General features: G+C 41.5%; 4 protein-coding genes across 4 annotated transcripts; 2 read left to right on the top strand and 2 right to left on the bottom strand.

Moving 5' to 3' along the window:
• Positions 1-996: 996 nt before the first annotated feature.
• On the bottom strand, positions 997-2,244 carry pnmt (phenylethanolamine N-methyltransferase). Its single transcript, XM_079576988.1, has 3 exons — positions 2,044-2,244; positions 1,665-1,872; positions 997-1,439 (listed from the first exon to the last, which is right to left on the bottom strand). Exons 1-3 carry the CDS (start codon positions 2,201-2,203, stop codon positions 1,001-1,003), a joined length of 807 nt encoding a protein of 268 aa, XP_079433114.1. The 5' UTR covers positions 2,204-2,244; the 3' UTR covers positions 997-1,000.
• A 2,849-nt stretch (positions 2,245-5,093) lies between these two features.
• Positions 5,094-6,887, top strand: LOC306978348 (nicotinamide N-methyltransferase-like; the record flags this gene model as incomplete). The annotated part of the gene is made up of 4 exons (XM_079576871.1): positions 5,094-5,100; positions 6,188-6,395; positions 6,498-6,562; positions 6,604-6,887. 4 exons carry the CDS (start codon positions 5,094-5,096, stop codon positions 6,885-6,887), a joined length of 564 nt encoding a protein of 187 aa, XP_079432997.1.
• LOC306978898 (phenylethanolamine N-methyltransferase-like) lies at positions 5,366-12,952 on the top strand. Its single transcript, XM_079577608.1, has 4 exons — positions 5,366-5,375; positions 9,545-9,760; positions 11,973-12,180; positions 12,291-12,952. The coding sequence occupies exons 2-4, from the start codon at positions 9,604-9,606 to the stop codon at positions 12,730-12,732; spliced, it is 807 nt and encodes a 268-aa protein (XP_079433734.1). The 5' UTR covers positions 5,366-5,375; positions 9,545-9,603; the 3' UTR covers positions 12,733-12,952.
• Positions 12,953-14,609: 1,657 nt separating this feature from the next.
• LOC306978899 (protein phosphatase 1 regulatory subunit 1B-like) lies at positions 14,610-24,784 on the bottom strand. Its single transcript, XM_079577609.1, has 5 exons — positions 24,373-24,784; positions 17,225-17,302; positions 16,956-17,022; positions 14,935-15,042; positions 14,610-14,857 (listed from the first exon to the last, which is right to left on the bottom strand). Exons 1-5 carry the CDS (start codon positions 24,502-24,504, stop codon positions 14,772-14,774), a joined length of 471 nt encoding a protein of 156 aa, XP_079433735.1. The 5' UTR covers positions 24,505-24,784; the 3' UTR covers positions 14,610-14,771.
• Between the last annotated feature and the right edge of the window lie 269 nt (positions 24,785-25,053).

Below are 25,053 nucleotides of genomic sequence, written 5' to 3'. Positions count from 1 at the left end.
AGGGCAAAGAATATAATGATAGAAAATAGAACATACCAAAATGTCAATCCAGGGCAAAGTTTACAGTCATAATGCAGGTGATAGACTCAATTACACTAATACAAAGATTACATCTAAGTGACAAATCTTTATTTTGACACAAAAAAACAATGTTTTTTGTGATTAGTTACTTAATTCTTCATAATGATATATTTTTGTATTAAAATTTTCACACATCTCTTCTCCCTACCTAGTTTAACTTCTTTATTCTCAAAAGTGTTGTTAAGGGCTCTCAGATGGAGATAGAGCTTTATTATCATTGTACCGAAAAAAACAAAAGCTTAGAACTGAAAGTTTAAACTTATGTAAGTGCTTGACTACAAAACAGTTAAAGCTAGCCTACAGCCTATAGGGATGAAAGTTACACATGCAAAGAAAAATATAGGATGTGAAAGAATAAACCACATGCCACCCGTATCATGAATATGTATTTATTGTTGTTGTAATCACAATGGTATGGAATATACATTTAACAGGAACAGGCCATCGTTTTTACATACTGAGATATGTTCTTACCTGAGCTTAGACAAGTTGATGCGTACCTGTCTGGTCTTCGAGCGTGCGCTCAATCACGCAACTGTCGTTAGCACTTAGCCTCTCCCAGCATAGTCAGGCCTATAGCTCCAAACTGGGGTGAAGTTAGAAGCTACCGAGCTGTTCCACGTTTTCCCTGTTTAAATACAGTTAAGTGAAAAGTTACACGATCCAAGTATAGTTACACATATTTTAACATGTTGATTTTCCGAGCGGATAAAAAGGGTACTACATTGTAAGGCGTAATAATACTTTGACATCCGCGCAGTAAAGTCAAAGTGCTCCTGATATTATTACCTCGTCTAAGCTTAGGTAAGAACACATCTCAGTATGTAAAAACGGTGGCCTGTTCCTTTAAGTTCTTCAAGTTCAAGTAATCAACTCGTTTACTCGAACAGTAGTACACCAATTTGTCACCATCAACTTTCTAATTCTTTTTTGCTTTCACAAAAAACACCCCAGCGACATCATCCACTCCCACTTTCATGTCCCGGGGTAGAATGTACACCTCCAGCCTGATGAGGGTGAAGCCCTGCTCCCGCAGACTGACACAGACTTGTGCCTCGTTCAAAGGGACCACTGGAATCTTTACCCCTGGACCTCCCATGTAATAACTCTCCTGCAGGGCCCCAATGAGCATCAGGTGGCCCCCGGGACGAAGCAGCTTGCTAATATGTCCCAGGGCCTTTGTGAAAGTGTCCAGGTCAGGACTGACACTCTCTAGGCAAAAGCAGGACACCAGGCAGTCAGCCCCCTCTGACGGGAGGGCGTCTGGGGCCATTGGCTGAGCACGATGCACATCGATGGGGAGGACGTCAGAGACCACCTCACGGAGTCGAGCCGCCTTCTCTGTCCATTCAGAAGGGCTGATTCAAACAGAAAACAATTGTATCTCAGCGTTAAATCCATGGGGTGCTTTTTGTGCTTACATTCATGAATGTGCAGTGGACTATGACAGAATTTGCAGAACGCCTACTTGAAATAGTTTGTATAGTAAAGAATCCATTGTTATGCTAAGCTCTCATTGCACATTGCACACACAGTTCATGCAGGTACTTAGATTCAGTGAAGTGCATTTACTTGAACCGTACCTTCGTCCTTCAAGTTTGCACACATATTGGATGTACGGGGTCCAGTCGAGGCTGCCTCCTTCTCCCTGTAACCAGCTCTTCAGCTCCTGTCTGTTGACCTCCAGAAAGTCAGTGAGGAGCACTTTGCTGAAGACCTCACAGCCGCTGAGCACTTGGTACAGTGTAGGACCTGAGCCCACATCGATCAGAAGATCACCACTTATGTCCCCTGGAAATAGAAAGAGTAGCATTTTACACTCCTTTTGAATGAAGGTATGTTTTTTATGCTGAAAAATTAGCAAAATTGAAAGGACACAAAAAATACATGCTGAACTTTGCGGAAAGGTATTATTTAAACTCAACCATGAAACAGTTATTTTCTGAAATGTTACAATCTTACCCTCTGTGAATGCTCGGTGCAGACACGCCAGTTTCCATGGCACAATGCTGTCTTTTCGTTCAAAATCAGCTCTCGGTGGTACATAGTTGTACTGTAGATAAGCGGCTGGGTCAAATTTCTGGTAAGTCGCTGCCATAGCTTCTACTCCACTCTCTCCCATGTTTCTGCCGGTAGTCTTCAGAATGCTGCTGTCTGCTCTGTCTTATGGAGAATACCAAACAATAGAACCAGTCATGTTTCATTTTCTGTGTTTAAACTGTATAATCGAATGCTCACAAGAGTCACAAAAGTTCCACCTTTAGTACACGGATTCAAACATTCTGTATTTGATTAGAAATCTTTTGACATTTTAGTAAGACAAACCGTCTCTGACCTTACCCTTAACTTAAATATACATTGGTCACATCTGTCAAGTTTCAAATAGATTTGCTAAACGTACTTTAAAATAGAGTTGATATTAATATGTAACTGTACTTACATGATGTCTCCAACTCTTCTGTCTCTCCCTGAACTGCACCCCTTCCCGTTGGTCCCATATATACCTGCGTGTGTATCCATGGATTCACTGAGTTTCAAATGTGCAGATTGTAATCTACTGCTTCTTAGCATTTGTTCAACCCTTGGGCATTGATACCATCAGAACAAGGGGTTTCCTCCAGCGCTAATGGACCCTGCACATGGCTCTCATGGCTGTCCACCTGCCATAGGCCTATCAGTAAAATCAGTGGGAAATGCTCTCTGCACTCCATTTGTTTGTCTTCATTTATTATTATTGGTTGATCCGGGCTTCCCTGTCAAACAAAAAGAGTGGCTTATGCCGTTTGGTCATTGCAGATTCAGATTGGTTAGTTTATTTTGTATTACTGAAATTCACACGAGTCCAGTTTTAGTAACATCTTGTGTGATTTGGATTAATATGTTGCAGTTGATCATGGTGTTTTCCACCCATGACATGATCAAAGAACTGCTCAGTTTTGGAATAGCTGAATGAGTAAAAGTTTGACATAAAGCAACATTACTGACAAGCAGACGTGAGTGCCTGGTACTCAGGCACTCACGTCTGCTGGTACTGGTACCTTAAGCCCCTGATTGATAGATTAAAAAAAAGCAAAGCAAAGGAGGCGAACAGAAAGAAACAGATAAAGAGAAAAACAAACAACATAGAAAAGAACAGAGCAGTTGTAATGAAATAATGCACATTTAAATGGAGCTTCTGGAGCCAATTTAGTTATCTCCTCTCCTAAGGGCAGTGGATGTCCACTCGTGTCACTCACCTCTGCTTTAGGAGAGGCATAGCCTTGTATTTACATGCTCATAAGCACTAAAAAATATCTGACACAGAGGGCCACACTGCATTTTCAGTTTTAAATAGTTACAGAGAAACAAAAGAAAGAAACTCGAATGAAGAGAGCGTGAGCCTTTTCAAACTTGGAATCCCGGCCCATAGTCTGCTATACTGCCCTTCTTGAACTTTAAAGAAGTATTTGTACTTGTCATCAGCGGTGGGTAGCGTAGCCAAAATATTTACTTAAGTAAGAGTAATGTTACTTTAAAATAATTCTACTCAAGTAGAAGTAAAAAGTAGTGGCCCCAATAATTACTCAAGTAGCGCAGAGGTGGGTAGTCCTCAGTCAAATTTACTCATGTACCTGAGTAACTTTTTGAAGAAGTTGTACTTCTTAAAGTAGTTGTATCATATGGTGCTTTTTACTTCTACTTGAGCTAAATTATAATGTATCTGTACTCTTACTTGAGTAAAAAGTAATTGTTACTTTTTCCACTGTGAGTGAATATTTAAGTCGCAAATGCTTCATTTTGAAATATAAAATTGTTTTTTTTGTATTTCAATGCCGTTAACTTGAAATTTTCTTTGAAAAGTGGAGAATGGCAAAAGAGAAGTGTAGTCTCTGCAAAATGCTTTTATATTTCTCCAAACAAGTACAGGGGGAAAACCTTGTGCCACTCTGATCAACACTTCCCCCCAGCTGGAAAAAAACAGCCCTTCAAAATAAGGGAGGGCATTGTGTTAAGAAGTGACACCACACAGCCCCCAGAACACTCAAGAAAAGGACATGCACAAACAAAGTGCTAACTTAACATACAGTGTTACTAAATGTGGTCTGATCTTCATCAAAATCATAAGAATGAGTAAACAGTGTCTGCTTAAACTAATACCACCCAAACATCTACATATCATCATATTTTTCATTGGCCATTACCTGTAAACATTCACAGGAGATCGTGGAATAAGTAAGTACACCACCTGAATCTCGCTGAACTGCAGCACTTTTGTAAAGAGGAATGGTCCAGGATTCATCCTGATCATTGTGAACGTCTAATCTGGAACTACAGAAAAGCAGTTATTGCTGCAAAAGAAGGATCAGCAGCTATTTAATACAAGCGTGTACTCACGTATTCCACGCCGTTGTGAGGTCTTTCTGCAAAATATCTTAAAAAAATGTGGTAACGCTTTATAATAAGGGTACATGAATTCATCATGACTTCATGAATGAATTCATTATGAATTCATGTGAGGTCATGGTGCTTCATGATGAAATACTCCGCTAATTCAGGAACTCATGAATGATAATGATTAATTCATCATGATCATGATCAATACTTTGTTGTCATGACTTCATTATGAATGTGCCCCTTAAAATCAAGCCTGGCAACTTTGATAACTTAACAGATACACAATCTGTTTAAGGAGAGTAATTACACACAACATTCAAGACGTTTTTTTTTCATTTATTTAAAAGAACAAACGTTTTTAGATGCTTTTAAACATGAATATAGGCTTACAGCTGCATGCTCAACCAACAAAATAATAATAATTACTAATAATAATGTATTGGATTTATATAGCGCTTTTCTGGACACTCAAAGACGTTCATTTTTCATTCACTCCATACTCAGTGGTAGTAAACTACTGTTGTAGCCACAGCTGCCCTGGGGTAGACTGACAGAAGCAAAACTGGCAAATTCAATTTGCACGATCGGCCCTTCCGACCAGCACCACATGTTCACTCTTACACTACATTCTCATAGGCATGGTGGGTGAGGTGTCTTGCCCAGGGACACAACGAGAGTGTGCACATGTGGGAGCCTTGATTCGAACCCACAGCCTATTTGCTAGTATGTTTATACAAGTTATTAAAGCTGCAACGCTTCAGTTTAAGGGGCACATTCATAATGAAGTCATGATGAACTAATCCTGAGATCATTTTTAGTTGGTCCTTGCCACCGTTCGTTTCTTCCACACAGGAATTCATCATGATCAAACCCCCCCACACAGTGAGAGAGGACGTACGTGTCACTCACTTTCATATCAGGTTTGCGTTCTGAGGAAATCAGCTCTTGTAAACAGAATGGAGCAGATTGAAGCAGGAGTCAAGGGAACGTCCCATGAAAGCTTTGGCCCTTTGACATATCTACACAATTTTTATTCTCCTCAAAGCGCTGGTTTGGAACAGAAGGACGGCTTGGAGCCATGGAAACTGTCATGTCTGCACCGTGCATTCACGCATGGTAAGAATTTGAAACGTAAAATGATTGAAATGACTGAAACCATTGCCAATGACTGTGTAAAGTTAGTTTAGTTTATTTGTTTGTTTGAGCAGTAGAATTTCTGCTCAAAAGGAGTGGGCCGAAGCAGAAGCTTATAAATGCCCACCCCGAAATCACACTGATCTCGATCTGAACTTGGTTTGGAGTCTGTAAACTTGAGTTGGCTGTTGGTCTCTCACTTGGACTCAACATAATTATGCTAACTGTGGTATTATAATGGTGAGTTTGCATAAGTGTGCAAGGGTTGGACCAAACCAAGACCAGACCAGGAACCAAATTCCAAATTCTACCCAGTAACACTAAATTTACCAAGTCGGCTATTAGTGCATTTTGGTAGTGCAATCCAGTATGTTAACAGGGTCTACATTTACATATGTAGACCCTGTGGTCTACGTACTAGTCATTTCAATAGGCCCACTAAAAATAGAATTTTCCACTACCAATTTAATCATCTGTATATCACAATTAAGGATAAAACAGTCTTACATTTTTTCTAACAAACCACACACTAAGTATACAGGATGTAAGAAGCCTATACAGTTTGCACTCCTGAATCAACCCTTACTTCTCCTTCCAGGGGACATAAGAGGTGATCTTCTGATCGATGTGGGCTCAGGTCCTTCTCTGTACCAGGTGCTCAGCGGCTGTGAGGTCTTCAGCAAAGTGCTCCTCACTGACTTTCTGGAGGTCAACAGACAGGAGCTGAAGAGCTGGCTACAGGGAGAAGGAGCAAACTTTGATTGGACCCCATTTATCAAATATGTTTGCGAACTTGAAGGGCGAAGGTACGGGCTTATGCAGTTACTCACTTGATCTGAGCTCAGTTTGGTCTTGTGAACTGAGTTCTTGACTACTAAAGATCATGAATGACTTTATGTTACCGTGAGGTGGTCTCTGACGTCCTCCCCATCGATGTGCATCGTGCTCAGCCGCTGGCCCCAGACGCCCTCCCGTCAGAGGGGGCTGACTGCCTGGTGTCCTGCTTTTGTCTAGAGAGTGCCAGTCCTGATGTAGACACCTTTAACAAGGCCCTTGGATATATTAGCAAACTGCTTCGTCCCAGGGGCCACCTGCTGCTCATTGGGGCCCTGCAGCAGAGTTTTTACTCAGGAAAGATCCCAGTGCTCCTTTTGAACGAGTCGCAGATCTGTGCCAGTCTGCAGGAGCAGGGCTTCACCCTCATCAGGCTGGAGGTGCACACTCTGCCCCGGTACATGTGGGGCACTGATGATATAAGTGATGGAAGGGGGTGCTTTTTTGTGAAAGCAAAGGACTGAAGAAAAATATTTAAATAACCCTTTTTCTTCTGGTCTTAATACATTTATTTAAATTAGTATAACTGTATTTTTCCCCCACAATTATATCTTTGTATTGATTACATAGTATACAGTTGTGTAGAAAGTGTTGTATATGTGAGATGACACTGCCCTCTACAGCTCAATAAAGATACAGCTGGTTCCACTGTTGAGAATCACAGACAACTGTGTTTTATCTTAGACTGTCCCAGTCTTCCCAAATATTGGTATACAGTATAACATGTATACTTTTATATATAACATTGGTTTAGGTAGGCAAATACTTGTATTACATAAAAGTTGCCATCATTATCAAACAATGAAAACATGCTTTCATTATTAAAGCCCAGAGCCAGCAAAATAGGCCAAACATTTTTCAGACTTTGTGTTGTTTATTTGATCAAAGCAGATACAAAGCAACAGTAGGTCAGCGGTTTGTAGACGACTTTCTCACGTGAATTTGTTTATAGAGTATTGGTATGTCTTTTTAAACGTTATTTTGTGACACAAAAGCACTTGAACACAATGCACTCACACTTTCCACTTCACAACTGGAAAGGATCATCTTTACCAAAGCACATGAAGGCAGCACGACACTACCCTGGTTGCGACAAGATGGGCATCATCTGGCATAAAAATTCGTACTGGGTTACTGTAGCTACTCTGGGGTGTATAAGGGAACAGCCAGATGACAAAAAACAACAACAATAACCACAAAAGCACTTGTGAGTGTGTGAGAGAAGCATCCACATGTTGCAGCTGTGTTTCCCTCTCATAATCCAGGATGATCCAGGGGTGACCCACAGCTGTGTGTCTCCTAATCTCAATCACACACACACACAACTTCCACTGTTTTCGGATAGTCCAAACAAACAGGAAGAGCATGTCCACTGTCTCGAGAGAATTAAGTCTACGGAATTCTTCTAATTACGTCAATAAGTTTTCAACTCAAAATAAACAGACCTTTGAGAGAGGGTGGCTGGCAGGCGATTGGTTTGGACTTCAAGACTCCATTGTCTGCCAGCATCCACTGAGGAAAAAAAGAGAGGGGAATAAAACGATTCAATCTCTCTACAAATTCACCAGATAACAAATAATGTTTCACAGACTAATAAACACCAGGTAAGACATTTGATTTTGTCATAGCTTTCATAGGAAGCCAAGAGGAATTGTGGAAAGGAAACATGGGAAGAGTAGAGGGAGATAGAAATCACCAAAACAAGAGTGCGAGAGAGATGCACCTGCTGTGCTGTGCTCTTCATCTGGTGAAGGCGGGTCTGTTAATCTGAAGAGGGTTGCAGGAGTTGGCCTCCGGCAGGGAATCTGAAGGATAAGCAAACATATCCGTAAAATAAAGTTGTATACATATATAAACACTTCACTGCATGCCACCTTTGCTTCCCCAAACAATCACCTATACACCTCATTCTACTGTATCAGCCCAGTCTCCACTCCAGCACAAGAACCATCAACCACCTCAACCTCTCCATTTCGTCTTCTTCACCTCTGGCAGTGTCTAAGCCTCTACATATCTGTCATTGTCTCTCTATGACTGATGTCTCTACCAAAGTCTAATTGTAGATATTTGTAGTTCTCCTATAAGCCCTAGTGAGTTGCAAAGAGAGGCAGGAGACGATGGATGTCTAACACATGAGAAGTTTATTTACCATTGTACGAGCATCAAAATGTGTTCTTTCGTTTCAACCTGTTATGGACGCCATTTTGAGGGCCGTTAAAAAGAGTTGTTGAGCTGTCGAAGCCTTTGTGGTGAAAGGAAAGAAGGCTCTCAATACACAAACAACCTTGTACAAATGTGAGCTGTGGAACCTTTTTTGTACTTGTAATCAGATGTGACTGAGACTGTTTACTCAAGTAATAGCAACGTTACTCAAGTAGTACTCAAGTAGCCCAAAAAATTACTCAAGTAAGAGCAGAGGCGGGTAGAACTCAGTTACCTTTACTCAAGTACATGTGCTTGAGTAACTTTTTGAAGAAATTGTACTTCTTTGGGTAGTTTTAACTGTACTTTTTTACTTCCACAGGAATAAAATTATAAGGTAGTATCTGTACTCTTACCTGTGTAAAAATAATTGTTACTTTTCCACTATGAGTAAATATTTAAGTGGCAAATGCTTCACTTTGAAAAATGGATGTAGATTGTCTCGTCGTGCACCTTGTTCTTCAATTACTTTCGTTTTTCTGTAAAATGCTGTTTTCTTGGAATTTTCTTTGACATGATTTTATGTTTTGTTTCACACAAACAGTTACTCGGTACTCACTGTACTCAAGTAACATTTTCTCACAAGTACTCTTTTACTTTTACTTGAGTATTTATTTGGGTTATTGCATTTTATTTGCACTTGAGTAAAAATATTTCAAAGTGACATTACTCTAACTTGGGTAAACTTATTGGATACTCTGAGTAAGAGTAAAAACTACTGTAGCAAAAGTAATGTGAGTGCTGAGTTTCAATAGTGACATAAATGATGAGAAACAAAACATTAGAGATGGTTTGAGAGGGGATTAAGGAGGTTATCTTTGTGAAACAACAGAACAGTCCAGATTTAGCCTCACTACTTCCTGGACGAATGAGAGCCTTCAGGAAGTCACGCACTGTACGTGCTACTCTTTCATACGAGGAAAACAGCAGAGCAGCTGCGTGTCCAGGAACAGGTTCTTCTCAGCTCTTGTAAACAGAATGGAGCAGAGTGAAGGAGTCAAGGGAACGTCCCATGAAAGCTTTGTCCCATCGATATTTCTACAAAATTTTTATTCTCCTCAAAGCGCTGGTTTTGGACAAAAGGACGGCTTGGGGCCATGGAAACTGTCCTGTCTGCACCGCGCATTCACGGAGGGTAAGACTGTGAAACTAAAACATATATTCATATACAGTCTATGTGTGAAACTAAAAATGATTGAAATGACCGAAACCATTGCGAATGACTGTGTCAAGTAAAATCACACTTGGCAGAAAGATGGACCTGGTCCTGACTTTGGACCTTGCCTGGTCTCGGCCTGAACTTGGTTTGGAGTCTGTACTTCCTTGTCTGGAGTTGGTGTCTCTCTTGGACTCAACATACCTATGCTAACTGTAGCTAGCTTATAATGCGGAGTTTGCATAGTTACTGTACAAAGGTTAGATCAAACAAAGATCAGCCCAGGCCAAAACAAGTCCAGACCAGGAACCAAACTCCAAATTCTATCCAGTAACACTAAATTAACCAAGTAGGCTCGGGTATTTTGGTTTATTTCCGGTGAGGTTTTTACACTGAAGCATAATGCTAACCTTAGTGGTAAAACCCTCTGGCTTTAACTTTAACAATGTTTTATAAATCCTTTTTCTAGATTTTTTTTCTTCATATTGCTGTTTTTATTCTATTGTAAATGACACATTTCAGGTTAAACACTTTGTTCTTTCCTGCTATGTCAAAGTTAAATAAACCTAAACCTAAAACATTATGCTAACCATTGTTAAAGTTTTATATATCCATAACATTCATCGAAGTGGTGTAGTCTACGTGATACGCAGGTATACGCCGTATAACCACTAGAAGGCCTGCAGAATGACCGTATAACCACTACAAAGTGGGAAAAGATACGTTTCACTCATTTGCGCAGCGTTATTTTTGCGTTTTCTGTCCGTTTGGAGACCAGCACAAACTCCACCACAAACTATTTCCTCCCCTGAAAACGAGAGATCACAGATCACATCCATCTCTCTCTCTTTTTCTCTGTCCCTATACCGACAGACCGACTGTTCCCTCTCAGCTGTGCTCGTGCGCAATTGCGCACAGCTCCGGTGTACATGAGCACAAAATAAAACCCGGCCTGAGAATAGCTCATAATGACAGAGGCTTATTAACCGTCCTCACGCTGGAGGAGTCGCGTACGTCTCATAGACACGTTCCCTGTTCATCCCCGCTCTGGGAGTCCACAATGCCGAACGCTTCTCCCCCTCCCCTGCAGCTGCGCGTGAGAGCGGTTTTGGGCAAAGGCAGTGACAGGTGCAGGCGGGAAACAATCTGTATTACAAAGCGCTGAAGTCCACGGGAAAGACCGCGTAGACTGTTCCAAGTGTGCGTTTTACTCTCAGACACTGAAGCTGTCCCTTGACAGAGACTGAAAAGTGGATGTGCCCCGCCCACAGTGGTTACCGAGCCACGCGCGCTCCTGTTCATAAAAAAATGTCCTAAAAGAGTCGTTCTCCAGAAGCAGCGCGCATGGTTTTGTGTGTGGTGGTTGTCTGGTGGAGGGGTTGGTGAAAGCAGACTGGGCTTTATTCATTGAAGTTTTCCTTTTGGCTTCAGTCCCACAGCCTTATAGCTACAGCCTTTGAATTTCTAGAACATTCCTATAGGTCTATTGCTTGTTATTTCAATAACATTTATATTCACCGTTTGGTTTATAATCTATTTAATTCTCTGATACATTTAATATTAGTAATAGTATGTGACAGGCTATTTTTTTCAGCACATATAATTGGCTATCCCCCACGCCTGCTAAAAAATACAGTAGGCTATACCCACTAGAAAATTGAAGACTACACCACTGGAAGTTATACATACATCCCTTATAAGTCATTTGGATGGATAATATCAGAAAAAAAAAAACACAGATATCCCAAAAGTCTCATAATAACATCAGAAATTCTCACAAATTAGCTTTAAGGAAGAAGATTGGTGAAAGAGTTGGAACATGAAAACACTATCACAAAGAACTGGAAAACCAATGGTAACTGATTGTTGATGCTTTTACGCAGCCACTTAACCCAAGTAACAAAAGCTCGAGCCCAGGGGTCTGCAATCTTCGACATCAGAAGAGCCACTTTGTCCCTTTTCAGACCAAATTAATTACTTTCCGATCGATAGGTACGTTGTTTCTTTTCCACAAAATTACAAAGAATTAATTTAAAGAAATATCGTGATAGTTATTACTACGTGTATGAATGAGAGAGTGAAAAATGGGTGAGTGGATCCTTGCTGTAAAGCGATTTGAGTGCCTAATGTAGGTGGAATAGCATAATATAAGTTGAAACCATTTACCATCAACCCTTACTTCTCCTTCCAGGGGACATAAGAGGTGATCTTCTGATCGATGTGGGCTCAGGTCCTTCTCTGTACCAGGTGCTCAGCGGCTGTGAGGTCTTCAGCAAAGTGCTCCTCACTGACTTTCTGGAGGTCAACAGACAGGAGCTGAAGAGCTGGCTACAGGGAGAAGGAGCAAACTTTGATTGGACCCCATTTATCAAATATGTTTGCGAACTTGAAGGGCGAAGGTACAGGCTTATACAGTTACTCACTTGATCTGGGCTCAGTTTGATCTTGTGAACTGAGTTCTTGACTACTAAAGATCACAAATGACTTTATGTTACCTGTTTTCCATCAGCCCCTCTGAATGGACAGAGAAGGCGGCTCGACTCCGTGAGGTGGTCTCTGACGTCCTCCCCATCGATGTGCATCGTGCTCAGCCGATGGCCCCAGACGCCCTCCCGTCAGAGGGGGCTGACTGCCTGGTGTCCTGCTTTTGTCTAGAGAGTGCCAGTCCTGATGTAGACACTTTTACCAAGGCCCTTGGAAATATTAGCAAACTGCTTCGTCCCGGGGGCCACCTGCTGCTCATTGGGGCCCTGCAGGAGAGTTATTACTTAGGGGGTCCGGAAAAGATCCCAGTGCTCCCTTTGAACGAGTCGCAGATCTGTACCAGTCTGCAGGAGCAGGGCTTCACCCTCATCAGGCTGGAGGTGCACACTCCACCCCGGGACATTACGGACACTGATGATATAAGTGATGGAAGGGGGTGCTTTTTTGTGAAAGCAAAGAAGAACTGAAGAAAAATATTTAAATAACCCTTTTTCTTAAAAGCAAACAAAGATTTTTTAACAGTGAGCTCTGGTCTTAATACATTTATTACTAATCTAAATTATAAGGTTATAGTTGTATTTTTTTGTCTACGTCATAATTATATATTTGGATTGATAACAGAGTATGCAGTTGTGTAGAAAGTGTTGTCAGCGGAATTATATACAGTGGGAACCAGATGTTTACAAACACTTTATAAAAATATTTTTTTCCTCACTGTTTGACATGAGACCAAAATGAACTTTTATTCAGGTCAATTAGAATTTTCATAATTATTTCTATTATGTCAGACCAGAGATATAATGTTTTAGAAATGTTTTTGTTACTTTTAACAAAGTCAGAGGTTTAAATACACTAAGATTACTATACCTTTAACCAGGGAAAGCCCAGATGACGATGTCATGACCTTGGAAGCACAGGTCTGGTTCATCCTTGAGTGCAATTTCAAGACACTGGAAGGTGCCACGTTCATTGGTTAAAACAATAATGGAAATTACCAGTCATCAAACAGATCAGAAAGAAGGCGGGTTCTGAGTCCCAGAGATGAACGTGCTGTGGTCTGAAATGTGAATATCAACCTAAGAACAAATGCAAAAGACCTGGTGGAGATGCTGAAACTGGTAAGAGTTTGTCATTATCCAACAAGTGAAACAAGTCCTGTACCGACATGGGCTGAGAGGGAACTCTGCCAGGAAGAAGCTCTTACTGAAAAAAACATTGAAAAGCTAATTTTGAGTTTGCAAATAAAAAATGGATAAATACTGGAAATGGATAATTTTTTGGAGATATCTTGTAGTCTGACAAAAAAAATGTTTGGACATAATGACCATCGTCGTGTTTGGAGGAAAAAGGGGGAATCTTGCAAGCCTGAGAACACTATCCCAACTGTGAAATAAGGGGGTGGCAGCATCATGCTGTGGGGCTGTTCTGCTGTGGGAAGGACTGGTGCACTTCACAAAATAGATGACATCATCTCAAGACATCAGCCAGGAAGTTAAAGCTTGGGCACAGATGGGTCTTCCAAATGGACAATTCCCAAAGCAAACTGCCAATACTGGTTACAAAGTGGCGTAAGGAAAACAAAGTCAATGTTTTGTTGTGGTCATCACAAAGTACTGATCTCAAACCAATTGAAAGTGTATGGGCAGAGCTGAAAAGGCATGTGCACGCAAGGTGGCCTACAAATGTGTCTGGAGGAATAGACCAAAATTCCTGCCAACTATTGTGGCCAACTAAAACCATGTAGAAAATTATATCGCTCATTCTTCTGGCATTTAGCAAAGACAATTTTTTTTAAATTCTAAATGACCTAAAAAAAATTAACTTAACTCTGGTTTCATGTCAGACAGTAAGGAAACAAATGCAAATGTGTCTTTTTATAAAGTGTGTGATGTAAACATATGGTTCCTGCTGTATGTGAGATGACACTGCCCTCTACAGCTCAATAAAGATACAGCTAGTTCCACTGTTGAGAATTACACAACGACCGTGTTTTGCCTTTGACTGTCTTCCAGTCTTCCCAAATATTGGTATACCGTATATAATATATACTTTTAAAAAATACATTGGTTTAGGTAGGTAAATATATAAACTTTTATGTGAGAAAAGTTGCAAGCATTATCAAACAATGAAAACATGCTTTCATTAAACAACAAACCTTATTTTAGCCCAGAGCCACAAAATAGGCACAAAGTAAATTTTTCATGAAATAAACTCAACAGGACCAAACATATTTCAGACTTTCAATAGGAATTTGGCCTGCAATCAAGGCTCTATCAAAACAATGACATTATCAAGCACAGTAAGACAGTAAAGTAGTAAATGTCCAATGGTCCAAAGAGCATGCTGCTGAGTAAATATCTATTCAAAGCAACTAATTACGTGTTTTCACATAAAGTCTATTTGTTTGTGTTTTATATAATTTCAGATGATATTTAGTGGAGAGTTTTGGTGTCTACGGCACCTTCTCATAATAATGATGTTGTTTCATCTCAAAATTGTCCCACAGCTATTTTTCATTTGTTTGCTGACTTTCTGCAGAGTTGTCAGCGAGAGTAGAGATGTCCTGGACTCCCCGTACACCAACCTGTCGTCCTATTAATAGAGATTATTTTTGATTAAAGAACAGTTTATAATGTGATGATAAAAGTGCTTGCAATAATTTAAAATACCGGCAGTCTTCTGGTGCACTTCACGGTCTTTGTCAACCTCGTCATCAGAGTCGTCATGGTCCATGGAAGGTAAACAGGCAAGGTGTGCCTGAGCCATCTTCTGCACGACTGCACAAGAAAATACACTATTGATTCATATTTTCCAAGTATTGTTGCTATGATTATAGTGAACATTTTCTCAGCTTTAGTTGCGATGTTGCAATGTTATTTGAATGGAAAGAGTGAGTGAGTGTTAAGGTTTATTTAAACCGTTTTTATGGTCTACGCTCAACAACCATAAAAGCTGAATGAAGTCATGACAGATCAATATCTGGTGGCAAGTTCCTGTATTGTATGAATAGTTTTAATTTGAATGTTTTGAGCCGAGATTGCAGGACACAGTCTAGCTCATAACACGTTCTCTGTTTTGTTCATATACTAGCCTGGCCATTTACTGTTCTGTCTCTGGCACTTTCCCACTCCAGTCACAATAACACTGCACTCGTTGCGACAAGATGGGCATCATCTGGCATAAACATTTTGACTGGGTTACTTTGGCGACTCTCGGGTATGTAAAAGGTAGCAGCCAGACAACAAAAAAACAAGCAAACAATAACCCATCCATCCATCTTCCGGCCGGGCCACGGAGGCAGCAGTCTGAGCATGAGATGCCTTGATTTCCCAATCCATGCACACCTCCTCCAGCTGTTCTGGGGGGACCCCGAGGCGACACCAGGCCAGCTCAGAGACATAGTCCCTGTAGCATGTCCTTGGCCTCCCACGAGGCCTTCTCCCAACAGGACATGCCTGGAACACCTCCCAAGGGAAGCGACCAGGATGCAGCCGAAACCGATGCTGAGCTGGCTTTGTTTGATGTGAGGAGGCAGCGACTCTACTCAGAGCTCCTCCCGGGTAACTGAGCCCCTCACTATATCTCAGAAAACTAATTTCAGACGCCTGCATCCACGAGCTTGTCCTTTTGGTCATTACCCAAATCTCATGATCATAGGTGAGGGTAGAAATGTAGATCGACCGGTAAATTGAGAGCTCGATGACACAACTACAAAGTTGATCATACAAGATCATCGACCTCTGGCCTAGGGTGTCCTGGTGCCCTTTGCACTTATGGACACACTTGTGCTCGGACATGGTGTTCGTTATGGACAAACTGTGACTAAAACAGAAGTCCCAAAACAGTCCACCAGTAGAACAAGGATGGAGCACCGATGTTGGGCCCATAGGTGGAGACAGCAGTGAAAGACCTGTCCCCCAACCCGAAGGCGTAGGGACACGACCCTCTCGTTCACTGGGGTGAACTCCAACACTGAGCTGGGGGGCAATAAGGAGAAAGAAGTGGAGCATCACCAGCCTCTTTCCAGGAGTTTGGTTCAGGAACCCAAGGTGTGTGTAGAGGTGAGCCCGACTATATCTAGCCGGTGCCTCTCGACCTCCGGCACAAGTTCAGGCTCCTTCCCCCCAGCGAGGTGAAGTTCAACGTCCCAACAGCCAGAAGCTGTGTGAACTGGGTATGACTGCCACCCAGTCCTCTCTGCACCCGACCCCTATGATTCCCTACCCCCCTACAGTGGTGAGTCCACAGGAGGGCGGGCCCAAATTGTCCCTTCGGGCTAAACTCGGCCGAGCCCCTTGGACAAAGACCCGACCACTAGTCGTTCGCATGCGAGCCCCCACCCCAGGCCTGGCTCCAGGGCGGGGCCCCGGCTGTGCCATACCAGGCGACATCAAGTTCTTTTTTGATATACTGTCCACAGGGGTTTTCTGAACTGCTCTTAGTCTGACCCGTCGACACAACAACCACAAGAGCAAATGCTTGTGAGAGAAGCATCCACATGTTGCAGCTGTGTTTCCCTTTCATAATCCAGGATGATCCAGGGGTGACCCACAGCTGTGTGTCTCCTAATCTCAATCACGTACACAACTCCTACTGTTTTTGGATAGTCCAAACAAACAGGAAGCACATGTCCACTGTCACGAGGGAATAAAGTCTGATAAGTTTTCACCTCAAAATACTGTAAACAAACCTTTGAGAGAGGGTGGCTGGTAGGCGACCAGTTTGGACTTCAAGACTCCATTGTCTGTCAGCATCCACTGATGGAAAAAAAGAGGGGGAAAAAATCTAGATTAATAGAGAACAATTATATTTCACAGACATTTAGCTAATAATTACCAGGTGAGACATTTTGTTTTTGTAATAGCTTTAATAGGAAGTCAAGAGGAATGGTGGTAGGGAAACTTGGGAAGAGTAGAGGGAGATAGAAATTACAAATACAAGAGTGCGAGAGAGATGCACCTGCTGTGGGTCTTCATCTGGTGAAGGCGGGTCTGTTAATCTGAAGAGGGTTGCAGGAGTTGGCCTCCGGCGTCGAATCTGAAGGACAAAAGAACATACCAGTAAAATAAAGTTGTACACAAACTTTCACCGATTCAATTTCAACCTCATTACTTCAACCAGTTATGGACACGATTTGAGGACCGTTAAAAAGACAGTTGTTGGTGAAAGGAAAATGGCTCTCAATACAAAAACAATCTTGTTTGGAACCGTTTTCTACAATGGAAAACTTTTGCAGGACAGAGAGCTTCCCCGAACAAATTCAAAAGATAGAATATTTTACATTCAATTGTGCCTTGCTACTGGTCACTGGAGACCCATGGATTGACCGTTCACGACAGCCTGTTTGACATTGAAATACTGCACAATACAGCATCGTAGCTTATCTGTCCCTATGTGTTCGCCGTAATCTCTGGAGGATTCCCTTGGGTCAGCCACGTATTATTGCATAACCTAAACAACAATAGTGATTTGTGATTAGATTTGCCGTTGAAAGACGTGGATTACTTGACTGTGGTCACCTCACATCACACTGCCTGGTCCGACTCAAATGTTTATTTTTAATAAAGGCTTTGTCACTGGCCCTCGTGCATGTTCAGATGTGGGAGAGTGCTCTTGGCTCCCTCCGTGCTGCAGAGGGTGGAGGTGGTGGATTGGATGGGTCCAGCGAGAATCTCCAACCAAAATTCTTTAGTTTATTTAACCATGGATCAGTCATCTTTATATTTATTTCTTGTGTGGATGAAAGCTGTGGGTGGTACAGTACATGCAACATTTTCAGCCTTGTGATATTCATTTTACCGAAGATAAGGGATGGACAACGTAATTATATGGTAGAGCCCTTTCAGAAAACAACAACAGCTAGGGGACATGTTTGGAGGAGGAACAATGTTAGATAGGAATGCAAAGTTGAAAACAAGAGCTTAACCTAGGCTAACGACCCAAGAAAATAAAACAATTTCTGGACTTTTTAAGGCATTTACCGCATGTTTTACCACAACTTGCTTCCTGAGTAGCTGTTTCCCGGTGTAAAATGAACTGAAAGTGCGCTTGTTACTATCTCTGTCCGTGGAGTGTTATGGTGATAAGATTCGTGTCGATAAGTGTCCGCGCGCTGAGCCAATCCCGGCAGAGCGTGGGCCTGTTGGTGTGGGCGGCTTCCACTGTGGAGTAACTCTTGTGCATCACGCCGCGGGCAGCTCATCCATATTCAGTGCACTCCCAACAAGGGCTGAGATTAAAATGCGAATTAAAAGACATTTAATTTGAGGGTAATGCTTCATCAGGGACACTGAATTAGGCCACAGGAGCACAAACTCACTGCGGTGACAGGCAAAGGGAAACTGGAGTGAAATAAACAAGTTGGATGTTGTTCAGAGCAGGGATAACCTTTACTTGCTATTGCGCTATTACAGACTGGAGAGGGTCAAGCATCTTCAGAAGAGCGCTGTTGGCTGTAGTACCCACAAATGTACAGGATGTAAATGATCTATAATATAATAAGTTGGGATGAAATGAGAAAAAAAACAAAACGCTGTCTTGAAAATTGTGATAATTATAATTTTGCAATATTTTAAGAAACCATTTCAATTCAGTAGGTTCATTAAAATGCAAAAGATTGTCTCAAATTGTGTCAAAACAACACAATTGAACAAAATTATAAAAGTCAGTGGGGGATCAAGTGTAAGTCTTAAGGGTCATTGTTCAGAACAGGTGCCAAATAGAGAGTGCAAACTGGAAAATAGCTTGCAGCCATTTGTGGGCTTATTGCACCTATTTCACCATTTGAAATGCCATGTATTACAGTATCGTGGCCTCTTTCCTTTTTGCACGTGCTATTAATTTTGCACATGAGCAAATGCATGGTAAATGAACTCCTTAGTGTTTTGGCCGTATACTGTGCCATCACAATACTTTTGCGATTGTGCAGCTTTGACAAAAGGGTTTGAAGAGGTTCACCGAAGTATGTGATTGAGATTTTTCTGATTTCTGTTGTTTTAGAATCAGGATTAGGCTCACCACATCCATTAACAGACAGAATAACATGCATTGCGGAACATGATTGAAAACGTATAAACTACAGTCAACAACAGCATCAAGTTGTTCTGAAAAAAAAAAAAAAAAAAAAACCTGATGGAGACAGAATATTTTGTTGCATATGAGCTAAAAAAAACTGCGATTTTCGAATGGATTGTGACTAATATAAGTGAGAATACAGGTTACCCTTTGAAAGAACTTTCCCAACTCAAGCCAATTTTGAAATTTAAATGAAATTTGATATATGTTATTTGTGCTCAACAAACACATATAAAACAACACTCCCGCCTGTTTCTTTTCAAATGTTTAGTTCTAAAATGTAGTGGTTGTTTTAGCCAAATGGTGCGTCATCAAACCCTTTAGTGTAATTTAATCAACATGGATTAAAAATGAGGATCAAAGACCAACTCCAGAACACAAGTGAAAAAGGAGGTGGACAGCTGGACTGAACCATGTGCCAAATGTTACGGGTTATGCAATTTAAGCTCTTGCACACAGACACAAAAAAGTGCAGCCAAATAGCATTCTTAATGGTTGCAATTGGCAGACAGCAATTATTTTGGCAGTACAATGTTTTCAACCTATACCAAGATATTCTGTCTCCATGGGGGTCATATTAAAAGCCTGCTAATCCTGTAGTTGAGAACTCTCTACACATGGATCCTTCTATCTGTTTAAGTTCATATTTCAGTATTAAAAACAAAAATACAAAAGTCCAAACTCAATCGCAAAACCGTGCCACCCTATCACCATAAGTATTGTAATGTTTTAGAATTCTCCTTACCAATATTTTAAGCTACATTTGTTCTTAACTTAAAGGCTAAGGTCATCTCTCATGTAGTATTTGTTTTTATCTGTTTTTAGGATGAATTTCATGCTTACCTAATATTAAACTTGAGTTGCTGAGTGGATGAGTACGACCATTGTCCTCAAGAGCCCTTACAACAGAAATAACCCATCCAGGCAGCAAATGGGACTGGAGAGTGGAAATCCCTTTCGCAACAGACAACTATTCGCCCTGAGTGTTCAATTTATTTGATGAGTAAATCCTTTGTAAGGCTGTGTTTGATCATGGCACGTCCAAGAAAATGAAACTCACTCGGCCGTTCCTTATCTGGAGGAGGGAACAAGGCTTGATTACAGAATATTAAATTAGATTCAGAAGACGGAAATTGAGGTTCACGTCTTTGCACCATTTTTTTCAGTCACGAGAGTGCACTTCTCAGTTCCTGATAAATGAACAGAGGTGGGGAGAAAAACGAAACAAAAAACTGTAGTCAAGAAAGAATGTTAGAGTTGCTAGTCCAAATTAAGAAAGTAAGTCTAAAATAGGATTTTGCAGTGATGTAATCTGTGAGAAGTCGGGTATTTCACACAATAAAAATAACACAAAGGTCATAACAGTGGAGACATCTGAAGCAGACCAGACAAGCTGCATGGTCTACCTGTGGAGGCTTTTTGGACATCAAGCTGGATTACGTTCTTCAAAGTAATAAAGTATACCTTAACCTAAGTGGACTGTGTTTTGACTCAGCAACAATGAACTCGACAGGGTCCATTAGACCGGTTTTCTTGAGAGTGGAATTGTCAGTAACGCCAAGTGAACTGAATATGTTTAAGGAAAGGTGCAAGTAAACAGAACCTTATCATAGGCAAACGTGCCATTTGTACCTACACACAGTGGGAATAAGATGAACTCAATTATTCATTCCGGTGAAGAGTACTGTATTTAATGTTACTCAGGAAGTATGGTCATGAAAGTACTCTTTAAAGCACAATTTCTTCAATGAGTCATTAATGATACTGTGTACACTTCCCACCTCTGTACATACAATAATCACAGCTCGCCGGTGGATCCATTATCGTTTCCATCTCACGTTGTCAAAATAAAACAAGTGTGAATTGTTTGATGAATAAAATCTAGCGGTGGGTAACTTTTGGACAGGATTGGGTGCAAATTTGTTCTTGGCATGAACTACTTCTACTGCAGCTCCAGTCCAGCCACAGCTAATCTCTTTGCATTTAATCAGTTGGCTCCTTGACTGATGAAGATTGTAATCTTTTCCAGCAAGTTTCCCTTCCCATGGCTGTTCGAACAAAGTGCTAACCTGTCTCTGATGCTATGCCGAAACAAGCCGCTTCAACGCTAATGTCGTGGGTCTTGGAAACACGTATCTTGACATAGTGACTCTAGTCATCCCAAAGCATATACCCATGAGAAACCGTACACATTCCAACCACTCTAAAGCGTGAAACAAAAAAAGCATTCCTTTGTAAAGCATTTAAAAGATAAGATAAAATGAACAGAACAAGCATGTATGAAGTATGCAATGTGGTGAAGCCTAGGTTTAGTTTGGCATTAGTTGTGATCTGATCTGGAGTCAGTCCTTGATTGATCTAATTTAGGCCTGGTTTAGTCCAGATTTAGCCTGGTTTATCATTGATAGTAAGATAAGATAAACCTTTATTGATCTCACAAAGGAGAAATTCACTTGTTACAGTCGGCGTTACTTCACAGTCTTATTGTACAGTCTGACAGCAGTGGGGATGAAGGCTTTGCGGTAGCGCTCCGTCCTGCACTGAGGGTGTCTCAGTCTGCCACTGAGAGAGCTGCACAGCTCTTCTACAGTCCCGTGCAGTGGGTGGGAGGTGTTGTCCATGATGGAGGTGAGCTTGGCTAACACCCTCCTGTCCCTCACCTCCTCCACAGAGTCCAGGGTGCAGCCCAGGACGGAGCTGGCCCTCCTGACCAGCTTGTTCAGTCTGTTCTTGTCCCGCTAATTAAAATTGGTTGTGGCTTGTTATAGATAAGAATATGGCATTTGTTTTCTAATAATTCACTCTTTGGGTCAAAAAAGCTGCAGTCTCCTGTAGGGCTGCACAATACATCACAAAAGAAATTGTGTTGTAATATTGAGTGATGCAATATCTGTATCATAAGAAGCCACATTTACCATCGTAAAATCACTAAAGTCTTTAATCTAACTGAGATCGACACATTTTTTGCAAACTCAGTCAAGTTTCACCAGTCACGTGCAGCTCTCCCATCCTAAACATATGTTAAGGGGTAATTGCCGTAACTGTCTTGCACACAGCATTGCGTGAGCATTACAAAAACAGTGAACAAAGGCTGGCAATGCCATTTTTGAGATGATATGCTTTACAGAAATAATCATTAAGGGCACAGGGTACATGCCTTGTACATGCTTTACTAGGCAAATGAATGTATTTACTTTATCCACACAAAGCTTTGCAGTAATCGGCTGATGAGCTGGTAAAAGGCCAGTGTCTTATAGAGAAGGGAATCAGCTTATGGTCTACTAAAGAATGTATGAGTCTTTAAGGAGAATTTACTGCAAACATGTGGCATCTCATTTACAGATATTAGTTATGACGTTATGGTGTGCAGGACCTGATCATTTTATATAATTAGACGAGGCAGTTTGGGAAGTCGGTCGGTTTAAGCTAAGAAAAGCAAATGTGAACTGAAAATAAGGCGAGTAATTCCGGAGATCCCGTTCTTTTGGTAAACAACAGATGCGTACCAAAATATTTGAGTGGCTTGACGTTTATTGACTTATTTATTTTAACACAGAAATATGATCCCGGAGCAGATGCCCTGTGAAATTGAGCTAATGTGAAGGAAATGCAAACTACCTCGCTGCACCTGGCCTCCCGCGGGATGTCCCACGGAGCCGGCAGCTATAAATTGTTGGCCATTTCCAGGATGAACTGTGGCCAGTGGTTATTTAAGCCTAATGAAGCTGCCAGGCTAAATGTGAGGCCGGTATTGTCTTGCGTTACAATGCATTCTTTCACTCAGACGTCACCATGTCCGGAGTTGTCTGTTTTCTTGGTTGTTTAGTCGGAGCAAGACAAACCTGAGTTGAGTCCATGTGTATTCTTGAATACTGGAACTTCAAAATAACAAAACAAAAGTTCTTGTTACTTATTTGCACTGATATCTTGACTGCAGGTTTAAATAGCATCTGTTTGGTGGAAGTCCCCTGAAAAAGAGATTCTGAATCCCAACAGTGCTACAAAGTAATGATCAAATACCGCTCATTTAATTGAAAAAAATAGACATTCCTTAAAGGTGCACTATGCAACTTTTTATGTGGGAAAAAAGGGTTTTCAGTGACGCAGCAGCTGTAAGAGTGGTAAGCTTAGCGCCTTTATCTTCCATCACAGTGGCCTCTCTGATGCTCCAGGATCAATTGTTTTTTTTACATTCACTTCTGACGGACCTCGAGCAGAAAACTACAAAACAATTGACCCTAGGGAGTTGTAGAGGACACCGTGATGGAAAGTAAAGGCGGCAACCACCCATACAGCCATTGCCTCACAAAAAGGTCAATTACACAAATATCTTCCTTTTTTGGCATCATGCACCTCATCTAAGAACACAGTACACACACTCTGCCTGCAAGTGACTAACAAGCCTACAGTCGCCATATACATACACTCATCTGTATACAAGACTATCCACACTCCAGCACTCGGATTGTTGGTGCCTCATCCCTTTTGAGCACATTGCAGGTCACTCGTGGGACACTAAGGCAGAAGTTAATCCTGGTGCTCGAAAGCAAATACGCACGATGTCTACGTACAAAGTCCTGCGAGACAGTACTTGCGTAACAATCTGTCAAACTCGTGCCCTCATGCGTGCTGTCCTAAATGGGCAACTCTCATGTGTGTGTAACCTACTTCAGCATCACAATAATGATCATATGGGACGAGTAGCGGCCCTTGTGAATAAAGTTCAAAATTGAATATCAAAAATCTTTCCCATTCCATATCCTAGTTCTACTTTCAATCTAAAACTGGAAGGGTCATGACAACACATACATCTGCATCACTTGTTGATTAGGTTGATAGCTCCAAAACTTTACCAATTGCGCGTAAAAGCATTATGCAGTTTATATTATTTTGGAAGACTTCATGGTTGAGACGCATTTATATGCTTGTTTTTAGCATATGATCAGCATCAAAGCCAAGTTTAAAGCGCATATGTATTTGTCCACAGGCTGCTACACAGCCTGGACAAATAGCCCGCGTCGTTGCAGTCTCACCATCTCCACCTGCCGCGGGTCCAGCTGTGGGGGCACTGTGGACGGGACCGAGAACTGGATCTTCTTCCTCTCGTCATCGATGTCCGACTCTGGGTCCGAGAGCTCCGCGTTTAAGGGCAGCAGAGGGTCCATTGTGGCATCCACGGGGCAAGACAGAGTTCTTAGAAATTGGATAATCCTGGCACGAAATTCAACAAGTGCCTATTCCTATAAACCGTTTTTGAATGGCGTCTAACCCGCCATATAAGTGCCTCAATCTCAGGAAAAACTTCTTTTATGTTATCAGCGAGATTTCTCTATCTACACCCTGCTTACCAACACCAGATGAAGAGTGAGTGATGTGGCTGGAATTGAGTGAAGGTGGGCAAGAGCGCGCGCTGGAAGCTATGCGATGCTTTCAATGGCGCTAGGAATTATGGCACTTAGCTACATCTATCTCTCTCTCTACGCTCTATTTGGCCCCGATAGTCTGTCAAACCTTCAAGCCAAAAGTTCAAATCGTTTTGACAATAGAGACAAAAGACCATGATTACTTAAGCCTGTATACGTTACTGGTGAGTTCATAGTTTCTATCAAAGCACGGCATTTTCCCGCTTTGTTGCGTGTCCGCTGAAATTTTGTTCAACCCTCTTGTAAATTGAGAAGTAGGCAACATTGCCATGGAAACGGGATCTCTCCTCA

The sequence above is a fragment of the Gobius niger genome (genome assembly GCF_951799975.1).
Source record: "Gobius niger genome assembly, chromosome: 19".
Classification (NCBI taxonomy): Eukaryota; Metazoa; Chordata; class Actinopteri; order Gobiiformes; family Gobiidae; genus Gobius; species Gobius niger.
Note: the sequence above shows the minus strand (reverse complement) of the source record. Positions and strands in the feature narration are given on the sequence as shown.

What these genes read in the sequence shown, in the direction of transcription:
- LOC306978899 (XM_079577609.1), bottom strand. Translation starts at nt 24,504, where the DNA reads ATGGACCCTCTGCTGCCCTTAAACGCGGAGCTCTCGGACCCAGAGTCG. An exon ending in CCAGCCACCCTCTCTCAAAG is followed by an intron (nt 15,043 to 16,955) that starts GTTTGTTTACAG and finishes TTTCTTGTGCAG; the next exon opens with TCGTGCAGAAGATGGCTCAG. An exon ending in AGTGCACCAGAAGACTGCCG is followed by an intron (nt 14,858 to 14,934) that starts GTATTTTAAATT and finishes CTCTATTAATAG; the next exon opens with GACGACAGGTTGGTGTACGG.
- pnmt (XM_079576988.1), bottom strand. Translation starts at nt 2,203, where the DNA reads ATGGGAGAGAGTGGAGTAGAAGCTATGGCAGCGACTTACCAGAAATTT. An exon ending in GCACCGAGCATTCACAGAGG is followed by an intron (nt 1,873 to 2,043) that starts GTAAGATTGTAA and finishes TTCTATTTCCAG; the next exon opens with GGGACATAAGTGGTGATCTT. An exon ending in TGCAAACTTGAAGGACGAAG is followed by an intron (nt 1,440 to 1,664) that starts GTACGGTTCAAG and finishes TGTTTGAATCAG; the next exon opens with CCCTTCTGAATGGACAGAGA.
- LOC306978898 (XM_079577608.1), top strand. Translation starts at nt 9,604, where the DNA reads ATGGAGCAGAGTGAAGGAGTCAAGGGAACGTCCCATGAAAGCTTTGTC. An exon ending in GCACCGCGCATTCACGGAGG is followed by an intron (nt 9,761 to 11,972) that starts GTAAGACTGTGA and finishes TTCTCCTTCCAG; the next exon opens with GGGACATAAGAGGTGATCTT. An exon ending in TGCGAACTTGAAGGGCGAAG is followed by an intron (nt 12,181 to 12,290) that starts GTACAGGCTTAT and finishes GTTTTCCATCAG; the next exon opens with CCCCTCTGAATGGACAGAGA.